The sequence below is a fragment of the Callorhinus ursinus genome, unplaced genomic scaffold, assembly GCF_003265705.2.
Source record: "Callorhinus ursinus isolate GAN/ISIS: 27379988/994484 unplaced genomic scaffold, GSC_fseal_2.0 scaffold3, whole genome shotgun sequence".
NCBI lineage: Eukaryota > Metazoa > Chordata > Mammalia > Carnivora > Otariidae > Callorhinus > Callorhinus ursinus.
The window spans coordinates 80,215,838-80,227,711 of NW_027397065.1; the positions used below are offsets into that span (position 1 = coordinate 80,215,838).

At 41.1% G+C, this 11,874-nt stretch overlaps 1 protein-coding gene across 1 annotated transcript; it reads right to left on the reverse strand.

Annotated features, from left to right (window-relative positions):
- Positions 1-892: 892 nt before the first annotated feature.
- LOC112820450 (heterogeneous nuclear ribonucleoprotein A3-like) lies at positions 893-11,026 on the reverse strand. The gene is given in 3 exon segments (XM_073891140.1): positions 893-1,921; positions 1,923-2,169; positions 11,014-11,026. Coding segments are annotated over 3 exon segments (1,077 nt in total). The 3' UTR covers positions 893-1,104.
- Between the last annotated feature and the right edge of the window lie 848 nt (positions 11,027-11,874).

Consider the following 11,874-nt stretch of genomic DNA (forward strand, 5'->3'; position numbering starts at 1 on the left):
TCTCGAGGAAGTAACAGAGACACTGTCTCCAAATTTTCCCTCCTGTAACCAAAAACATTTTGGGAGAATAGCCTTCCAACTCACAGGCAATAAATGGTAAATGAAAATATACAAGTGTCTTTATCAGGCATTTTAATCTAAAAAGCCAAAAACACCCCTAAGGTAGCAGACATTTAATGCTGTGCTATCAAACGTAATGTAGGGCAGCTTGCTTTTACCTACAACAAAATGGAATTTGCTCCAGATATTTGGATCACCTTGATGTAGCAGGAAATATATGATTTAATCATATGGAATGTAATAACTCATATTGGTACAAGCCAAAGTCCATAAATGTTCCAAACTGTCCCCAACAAGATCATCCGATGGCAGATGAAGGGGGAAGACATTATACCTTGATGCTGATGAGGGCAGGAAGTCATTTGAGTCATTGATGGAGACAGCAGCAAAACTTGGGTGTTACAGGAGGTCTGTTATTTTCTTCCAAGTAAACAGCTATTTTTTTTTGTCTTTTTTTTTTTCCACCAAAGAATATCCAAATGACCCTTTAAGAACAAAATATTTTTCTAATAAAATTTGTATACAAAAAATCAAGAATTACTTTTATTTACTCAAAGCACTTGGTAAAAAAGACGGACACAGACTTCAGAAAACACCATGTGTAAGTGAAAAATGAATTTTTATTCTTTCTGATTACTTTTCTTTTCTTTTTTTTTGAAAAGTTAAAAATTCCTTAATTTTTTATTCCTGGTACCACTACCACAATTTACAGGGCAATATACCTGATGTAATGAAAAGAAAAGAAAAAGACAAAGCCACAACAGGTGAAACCCCTCAGGAATGTACATGTAACTAACCCTGCATTGCATTAATCAATAGCTGCACTTTTTGCAAACTGTGGCCATCACAGTCCTGCACAAGAAGGGTTTCCTGTTTAAGCTGCAGTAACTTTTCTGACTATGGATCATCGTTCCTTCTGTGGCAGATTTTTACAGTTCCTCTAATGCATTTCGGACGACTGTCTCAAAGTAACCTGCAGCTTTCCTGACAACTCCTCGCTCTCTCTCCTGCTAAGAACTGTAGCCCTTTTCTTCTGAAATTTTTTTAGAACCTTCTGCTACCATATCCACCACGTCCACCACCAGATCCATAACCACCACCATAGGGACTGCCCGAGCTTCTTCCACCAAAACTGCCCCCCTTCATGGGTCCATAATTTGATTGCTGTTGTCCACTATAATTTCCAAAATCATTATACTTCCCACCACCACCATAATTCCCACCTCCAAAATTTCCTCCTTCATTGTAACCATCATATCCTCCACCACCACCTCCATATCCGCCTCCTTGGTTTCCATATCCTGGTCCACCACCACCATAGCCTCCTCTACTACTATATCCAGGACCACCACCAGAGTTGCCACCATCACCTCCAAATCCATTATATCCACCATCACCTCCTCCATAACTACCTCTGCTGCTGCCACCTCCGCCACCATAGCCTCCTCTTCCACCGAAGTTGCCACCACGGCCAAAGTTACCACCACCTCCAAAGTTTCCTCCACGACGCATGAAGTTGCCAGATCCACCTCCACGACCTCTTTGTGATCCAGCAGACTGCATTTCTTGTTTAGAAGGGGCTTTTTTCACTTCATAATTATGCCCATTAATAGTGTGGTATTTCTGAACAACAATTTTATCAACTGTATCATGATCATCAAAAGTTACAAAAGCAGATTCTCTCTTTTTCCCACTCTGCCTGTCTTCCATAACTTCTGTGGTTTCAATCTTGCCATACTTTTCAAAGTAGTCTCTCAAATTCTGTTCTTCTGTGTCTTCTTTAATGCCACCAACAAAAATGTTCTTCACTGTGAGATGGGCACCAGGCTTTACAGAATCCTCTCTAGAAACAGCTCTTTGGTTCCACTACACGCCCATCAACCTTGTGTGGTTGGGCACACATTGCTGCATCCACCTCTTCAACACAAGAGTAAGTCACAAAACCATAACCCCTGGAACGTTTTGTTTTGGGGTCTGTCATCACCACACAATCTGTAAGTGTACCCCATTTTTCAAAATGTTCTCTTAAACTATCATCTGTAGTTTCAAAGCTCAAACCACCAATAAACAGTTTTCTCAACTGCTCTGGTTCCTTTGGATCACGGCCAGCTGTTTCAAGGATACGAGTCCTTTAAATGTTTGCTTATCTAGGGCATGAATTTCATTCTTGTACGGATACCTTCCAGAAAGTGGTCACTTTTCTGCTCAGAGAGTTGTTGTTATTCTTTTCTTCAATCTCCTGTTGAGTTTCTAGGTGTTCAGAATGGTTTAATCCCTATCCAGCTGAATTCCTGGGACTGGACGAAATCCAGGTCTCCTACTCCTCTGCCATCTTGCTCGTCCCTCTTCTGATTACTTTTCTAAGCCCAAAAAAACTGCTAGTCAATGCAGACAAGTTGTCAAAGAAAACATATTTACCCAAAACTGAGGCCAGATCAACATAAAACAACTAACCAAAATATGTTGTTTGCCACACCTGGAGAGCAGGTAGGATACCTTATAAAACCCACGTGATGGGTCGCCTGGGTGGCTCAGTTAGGCGTCCTACTCTTGGTTTTGGTTCAGGTCATGATCTCAGGGTCATGGGATCAAGCCCTGCATCGGGCTCCACTCACTGTGGAGTCTGCTTGGGATTCTTTCCCTCTCCTCCCTCTACCTTCTATGCCTCCCCCCATGAGCATGCATGTGTGCACACGCTCGTGCTCTCTCTCTCAAATAAATAAGATAAATAAATAAATAAAATCTTTTAAAAAAAACCGACAACCACATGTCCCAAGCTAAAGATAATTCAGTATGCCTTGTATGATTGCTTATCTGATTACTACATATAGCATACGAGTGGAAAGCCTATGGGCATTCAGTCATTTCTATTTCAATAAGCTAGAAAAACATCTCAAACATTTTTTCAGTTGTAGAGCTGGATGGCTAATAAATACACATCTGGAATATATTAGCAACTTTTATGTTGGGAAAACACTTCCCTAAATAATAAAGTGTTCTTAATGTGTTTGAATTCCCAAGTAGAACATGGTATTTTTTGATGTTTATATTTTCAGAAAAGGAGTGTGCTAATTTTCCCCTTTCTTGAGGAAGACCCTTCCTTCAAGCAAAAATGAATGATAAAAAGCACTCTAAGTGTGAAAACATCATTGTGGTGTTATACGGAGACAAAGAGTAAGGGAAAAAGGGAGACATTTGTTGAGTTAATGAAATTAAAAAGAAAATTCTAAACTTCTTAATAATTACTTATAAAAAATAGTTTGGTGCCTCAGTGGAAATAGCTGAAAGTATAGGAAATTGTTCCAATGGCATTAAAATCCAAGATGACACAAAAAGGTTTGAGATGAGAGAGGAAAGACGGCGGAGGAGTAGGGGACCCTATTCCAACTGGTCCCCGGAATTGAGCTGGGTATCTACCAGACCACTCTGAGCACCCACGAAACGAGCCTGAGATGTAAGAAGATCTGGATCTCTACAAACAGAATATCACAGGCGGTTGGTTCCGAGGTACGAAGCGAGGAGCCGTGATTCCGCGGGCAGAAATCGGAGGATAAACGGCAGCGGGAGGGTGCCTGGCTGTGGGGATCCTACACCGCCAGTGAGCGACAGACAGCCTTGCGCGGTGGGGACGGGGCACAGACTCACAGACCGGTAGCAGCCGGGAAAGGACTTTAGGGCAGCCCCCGGGGCAGAAACCCGGAGCGGCAGGGTCGCATGCCTGCGAACTGGGGGCGGCTGGCGGTTTTAGAAGCACAAGGGGCAGAGACGTGCTCCAACCTGGAGGCAGGACTGGGGGCGCTGCGGAGGGGCGCACAACCCAGGCCGCTGCAGTTTATAGCAGCTCGGACAGAAACGGAGAGAGTGTGGCCTGGAGAGCTCACTGAAGAACAGACCGTGGTCTCTCTGCCCTGAGACAGAGGGTTGGAAACGGTCTCTTCTGCTCTGACTTTCAGAAGAGATGGGGAAAGCCACCAGGGAAAGCCACCAGAGAACAAAAGCCCCCCAAACTGATTCCCGCTGAGCCCATCCCCCACCACAGGGGGGCAGGGCAACTCCACCCAAACTGGGTTGCCTGAGTAACAGTGCGGCAGGCCCCTCCCCCAGAAGACAGGCTGGGAAAACAAGAGGCCAGCAACCCTAAGGTCCCTAGAAAACAGGTGCATCTTGTTTGGGTTCTGGTCAATAATTTGGACTCTATACATTCCCTCAAACACCCATCAACAGAATGACTAGGAGGAGGAACCCCCCAAATAGAAAAGACTCAGAGATCATGACTTAGGCTGCAGATTTACAAATGGATGCAGATATAACCAAGATGTCAGAGATGGAATTCAGGCTAGCAATTGAGAAGACAATGGCTAGACTGGAGAAATCAATTAATGGCAACATAGAGGCTCTAAGGGCAGAAATGAAAGCTGAATTGGCAGAACTTAAAAATGCTATCAATGAGATCCAATCCAATCTAGATAATCTAACAGCTAGGGCAACTGAGGCAGAAGAACGAATAAGCGACCTGGAAGACGATATCATAGATAAAAAGGGAAAAGAGGAGGCCATGGAAAAACAACTCAGAATCCATGAAAATAGAATCAGAGAAATACGTGACACCATGAAGCGTTCCAATGTCAGAATAATTGGAATCCCGGAGGGGGTGGAGAGAGAGAGAGAGAGGACTAGAAGATGTATCTGAGCAAATCGTAGCTGAGAACTTCCCCAATCTGGAGAATGAAACAAACATTCGCGTCCTAGAGGCAGAGAGGACCTCTCCCAGGATCAAGGAAAACAGACCAACACCCCGGCATGTAATAGTAAAACTTGCAAATCTTAGAAAGAAGGAAACCATCTTAAGGGCAGTTAGGGGGAAGAGATTCCTTACGTACAGAGGGAGGAACATCAGAATAATGTCAGACCTATCCACAGAGACCTGGCAAGCCAGAAAGGCCTGGCAAGACATATTCAGGGTACTAAATGAGAAGAACATGCAGCCAAGAATACTTTATCCGGCAAGGCTGTCATTTAGAATGGATGGAGAGATGCAGAGCTTCCACGACTGGCAGAAACTGAAAGAATATGTGACCACTAAGCCGGCCCTGCAAGAAATAATTAAGCGGGGTTCTATAAAAGGAGAAAGACCCCAAGAGTGATATACAACAGAAATTTACAGGGACAATCTATAAAAACAACGTCTTCACAGGCAACATGATGACAATTAATTCATATCTTTCAATAATCACTCTCAACGTGAATGGCCTACATGCTCCCATAAAACAGCACAGGGTTGCAGATTGGATAAAAAGACAGGACCCATCCATATGCTGCCTACAAGAGACTCATTTTGAACCTAAAGATACGTCCAGACTGAAAGTGAAGGGATGGAGATCTATCTTCCGTGCCAGCGGACCTCAAAAGAAAGCTGGGGTAGCAATTCTTATATCAGACTAATTAGATTTTAAACTAAAGTCTGTAATTAGAGACACAGAAGGACACTATATCATTTTTAAAGGGTCTATGCAACAAGAAGATCTAACAATTGTAAATATCTATGCCCCCAACATGGGAGCAGCCAAATACATAGGCCAACTGTTAACCGAAATAAAGAGTCATATTGATAACAATACGCTAATTGTAGGATACCTCAATACTCCACCCTCAGCAATGGACAGATCATCTAAGCAGAAAATCAACAAGGAACCAAGAACTTTGAATGATACACTGGACCAGATGGATCTCATAGATATTTACAGAACATTCCACCCTAAAACAACATAATACTCATTCTTCTCGAGTGCACATGGAACTTTCTCCAGAATAGACCACATACTAGGTCACAAATCAGGTCTCAACCAATACCAAAAGATTGAGATTATTCCCTGCGTATTCTCAGACCACAATGCTTTAAAACTGGAACTCAATCACAAGAAAAAATTTGGCAGAAATTCAAACACTTGGAAGCTAAAGACCACTCTGCTCAAGAATGTTTGGAGTCAACCAGGAAATCAAAGAAGAACTTAAACAATTCATGGAAATCAATGAGAACGAAAACACATTGGTCCAAAACCTATGGGATACTGCAAAGGCGGTCCTAAGGGGGAAATACATAGCCATCCAAGCCTCACTCAAAAAAAATAGAAAAATCCCGAATTCACCAACTAATTCTACACCTTAAAGAACTAGAGAAAAAGCAACAAACGATGCCTAAGCCACGCATTAGAAGAGAAATAATTAAAATTAAAGCAGAGATCAATGAATTAGAAACCAGAAACACAGTAGATCACATCAACGAAACTAGAAGTTGGTTGTTTGAAAGAATTAATAAGATCGACAAACCGCTGGCCAGACTTATCCAAAAGAAAAGAGAAAGGACCCAAATTAATAAAATTATGAACGAAAGGGGAGAGATCATGACTAACACCAAGGAAATAGGAACAATTATTAGAAATTATTATCAACAACTATATGCCAATAAACTGAGCAATCTGGATGAAATGGAGGCCTTCCTGGAAACTATAAGCCGCCAAGACTGAAACAGGAAGAAATGGACAACCTGAATAGGCCAATAACCAGTAACGAGATTGAAGCAGTGATCAAAAACCTCCCAAAAAACAAGAGTCCAGGGCCTGATAGATTCCCCTGGGGAATCCTACCAAACATTCAAAGAAGAAATAATACCTATTCTCCTGAAGCTGTTTCAAAAAATAGAAACAGAAGGAAAACTTCCAGACTCATTCTATGAGGGCAGCATTACCTTAATCCCCAAACCAGGCAAAGACCCCATCAAAAAGGAGAATTTCAGACCGATATCCCTGATGAATATGGATTCCAAAATCCTCAACAAAATCCTAGCCAGTAGGACCCAACAATACATTAAAAAGATCATCGACCACGACCAAGTGGGATTTATCCCCGGGATGCAAGGGTGGTTCAACATTCGCAAATCAATCAATGTGATAGAACACATTAATAAGAGGAGGGAGAAGAACCATATGGTCCTCTCAACTGATGCAGAAAAAGCATTTGACAAAATACAACATCCTTTCCTGATTAAAACTCTTCAGAGTATAGGGATAGAGGGGGCATTCCTCAAGTTCATAAAATCCATCTATGAAAAACCCACAGTGAATATTATCCTCAATGGGGAAAAGCTGAGAACCTTTCCCTTAAGATCAGGAACACGTCAAGGATGCCCACTTTCGGCACTATTGTTCAACATAGTACTAGAAGCCCTAGTAACAGCAATCAGACAACAAAAAGAAATAAAAGGTATTCAAATTGGCAAAGAAGAAGTCAAACTCTCTCTTTTCGCAGATGACATGATACTTTATGTGGAAAACCCAAAAGAATCCACCCCCAAATTACTAGAACTCATACAGCAATTCAGTAATGTGGCAGGATACAAAATCAAGGCACAGAAATCAGTGGCTTTCTTATACACTAACAACGCAACTGTAGAAAGAGAAATTAGAGAAACGATTCCATTTACAACAGCACCAAAAACCATAAGATACCTCGGAATAAACCTAACCAAAGAGGCAAAGGATCTATACTCTAGGAACTACAGAACACTCATGAAAGAAATTGAAGAAGACACAAAAAGATGGAAAAACATTCCATGCTCATGGATTGGAAGAATAAACATTGTTAAAATGTCTACACTACCCAGAGCAATCTATACCTTCAATGCCATCCCAATCAAAATTCCAATGACATTTTTCAAAGTGCTGGAACAAACAATCCTAAAATTTGTATGGAATCAGAAAAGACCCCGAATCGCCAAGGAAATGTTGAAAAAGAAAAACAAAGCTGGGGGCATCACGTTGCCCGATTTCAAGCTATATTACAAAGGAGTGATCACCAAGACAGCATGGTACTGGCACAAAAACAGACATATAGACCAATGGAACAGAATAGAGAACCCAGATATGGACCCTCAACTCTGTGGTCAAATAATCTTCGACAACGCAGGAAAAAAGATGCAATGGAAAAAAGACAGTCTCTTCAAATAAATGGTGCTGGGAAAATTGGACAGCCACATGCAGAAGAATGAAACTCGACCATTCTCTAACACCATTCACAACGATAAACTCAAAGTGGATGAAAGACCTCAATGTGAGACAGGAATCCATCAAAATCCTAGAGGAGAACATAGGCAGTAACCTCTTTGACATCGGCCACAGCAACTTCTTTCAAGATACATCTCCAAAAGCTAGTGAAACAAAAGCAAAAATGGAACTTTTGGGACTTCATCAAGATAAAAAGCTTCTGCACAGCAAAGGGAACAGTCCACAAAACAGGCAACCCACAGAATGGGAGAAGATATTTGCAAATGACACTACAGATAAAGGGCTGATATCCAAGATCTATAAAGAACTTCTCAAACTCAACACCCATAAAACAAATAGTCAAGGCAAAAAGTGGGCAGAAGATATGAAAAGACACTTCTCTGAAGAAGACATACAAATGGCTAACAGACACATGAAAAAATGTTCATCATCATGAGCCATCAGGGAAATTCAAGTCAAAACCACATTGAGATACCACCTTACACCAGTTAGAATGGCAAAAATGGACAGGGAAAGAAACAACAAATGTTGGAGAGGTTGTGGAGAAAGGGGAGCCCTCTTACACTGTGGGTGGGAATGCAAGTTGGTACAGCCACTTTGGAAAACAGTGTGGAGATTCCTCAAAAAGTTAAAAATAGAGCTACCCTATGACCCAGCAATTGCACTCCTGGGTATTTACCCCAAAGACACAGATGTAGTGAAAAGAAGGGCCATATGCACCCCAATGTTCATAGCAGCAATGTCTGCAATAACCAAACTGTGGAAAGAGCCCAGATGCCCTTCAACAGATGAATGGATAAAGAAGATGTGGTCCACGTATACAATGGAATATGACTCAGCCATCAGAAAGGATGAATACCCGACTTTTACATCAACATGGATGGGACTCGAGGAGATGATGCGAAGTGAAATAAGTCAAGCAGAGAAAGTCAATTATCATATGGTTTCACTTATTTGTGGAACGTAAGGAATAGCAGGGAGGACATTAGGGGAAGGAAGGGAAACATGAAGGTGAGGAAATCGGAGGGGGAGATGAACCATGAGAGACGATGGAGTCTGAGAAACAAACTGAGGGTTCTAGGGGGGGTGGGGGGATGGGTTAGCCCAGTGATGGGTATTAAGGAGGGCACGTACTGCATGGGGCACTGGGTGTTATACGAAAACAGTGAATTGTGGATCACTACATCAAAAACTAAGGATGTATTGTATGGTGACTAACATAACATAATAAAATTAAAAAAAAAAGAAAAAAGAAAGGTTTGAGACGATTGATTTATTATCCTGAGGTAATGTCTCTGCCAGAATCTACTTGATAGTTTTTATGCACTCTTCAAAGAATGTCCAATTTCTGAAAAGAAATTGACATGTCTGCACTATGTATAGAAGTATTATGTCATTCACTTCTCTCAGAAGGAATCGAAACCAGAATGGTTTTTTTTCTCTTTCTTTTTCTCTTTCTTTTCTTTTTTTTTTTTTTAGTGTTATCAGATTGATCAAGCCATTGGAGCACAAGTTTTCAATTGAAAAAGGAATGTGTTTGGTCTTGTTAATTAATACAGTAGGCTCTAGATTACAAGGGGGCAAACCAGGTTCTAACCTCAGAAAAGGACCTTTATGGGAACACACTTCATCACTGAGTGCCTCTGGAAGGGCTGTAAATCAGCATGCAGACTTCATGGACGAAATTCTTTAACATGGTCATTTACATAATTGTGTTACAGCACACTCTGTCCATCCCTTCTCCCCTTGATTCCCGTTAAATTTTCTTCAAATATTTATCTTTTTAAAAATAATATCTCCCATTTGCCCTTCAACTTAAAAGCACAGAAAATACCTGATCGATACAGGCAACAGAAAACAACTACCTGAGTGAGATTCTCAAATGGCTCCAGCAAAATGCACTTTCTTTGATACCCTGTAGTTTGAGGTACGTGCTACTTGATGAGTGGATGGAAATTTTATGTCATCTAATAGAGTTCAAGGATATATCTGGCCAGGGAAACCAATGTATAAAAAAGAGAAACCACTCTTTAGTTTTGTTTGTTTTTGTAGCTGAAAAAAGTGATTGTCCTAGATATGCTCAAATTTACCATCTGGTTCTCATTCCGTATTCTCATGTTTTGAAAAATCACTAGATCCAGGACTGTCTATTAGGGTTATTCTGATTGAGAAGGGATGGGAGGACAGATGGTAGAGTTATGTGGTAGAGAAAGTGATGGGGGACAGTAAACTACTTAAAATGCCAACATAGGGGCTGTTGAATTGTCGGAAACTCTAAGTTGAATGTCATGTCTGGAAAATTCACATGCAAAAATCATCACTAACAGAAGGTAAAAACTTTTGACAAAAATGTATGTACATTAATATAAAAAACCTAATGACATGTGGATTATCATTATTGCTTGTTGTCATTAGCACTGAGAAATTATATATCAGAGATTGTACTAATTTCTGCTATTTATTTATTTATTTATAAAGATTTATTTATTTGACAGAGAGAGACACAGCGAGAGCGGTAACACAAGCAGTGGGGAGTGGGAGAGGGAGAAGCAGGCTTCCCGCGGAGCATGGAGCCCGATGCGGGGCTCGATCCCAGGACCCTGGGATCATGACCTGAGCCAAAGGCAGACGCTTAACTGACTGAGCCACCCAGGCACCCCTAATTTCTGTTTTTTAATTGAAGAGTAATTGCATGTAATATTGTATTAATTGCAGGTGCACATATAGTGATTCAATATCTATATACTATGAAATGGTCACCACAATAAGTCTAGTTACCATCTGTCACCATACAAAGTTGTTACAATATTATTGACTATATTCCTATGCTATACATTGTGTCTCTGTGTCTCACTTATTTTATGACTGAACGTTTGTACTTTGTTACGCTCACCTGTTTTGTCCATCTCCTTCACAGGGGCCCTCCTTCTCTCTGGCAAACCATCGGTTTGTTCACTGTATCTGAGTCTGTTTCTGGTTTGTTTTGTTTTGTTTTTAGATTCCACATATAAGTGAAACTGTATGGTATTTGTCTCTCTCTGTCTGACGTATTTCACTTAGCAGAGTACCCTCTAGGTCCATCCATGTTGTTGCAAATGGCGAAGATTTGAATCTTTTTATGGCTTGAGTTGTACTAATTTCTGCCAAGCACTCCCTCATTCCCTCCTCAAACAACCCTGAGAATCAAGTATTCCTACTACTTCATTTTTTCAGACCCAGAAACCGAGACTTGGAGAGTTCCACCATTTGCTCAAGGTCAACTAAGAGGTGGCCAAATAAGAGACTCAAAACCGGTCTGATTTCAAAGTCCTTACCTGCTGAGCCACACCACTATCTGTAACCCTGAATAATTGTGAATGCAGCCACTTGCTGTTTATCTGCTGTCATCCTCCGTTCAACTCGTTTTTCCTAATGTCCATCCTCTCCTTCCACTCTTCCCTTGAAATGTGCCTTTAACTTGCCTGTGACTGAGGGAGTCTCCAAAGGAATAACACAAGTGATATAGTTGCGAATTCTAGATTGCATGTCTCTGGTCCCTTACATTTTCTTTCCTCTCTGTACAAAGCAGCACGGATCATTTTTAGCTCGCCTCAGTTCTGCAACCATGCACGATTAACTTCGCCATTACCCTCAGGCCTTTTAGGACATTAATATTTGACTGACTTCACTCATCCATCGACAGTCCCTGTTTGGAATTCTTTTTTAGTTCTCCAGTATATTAGATGGTGACTAGCCAATGTGAATTTCAGTGACT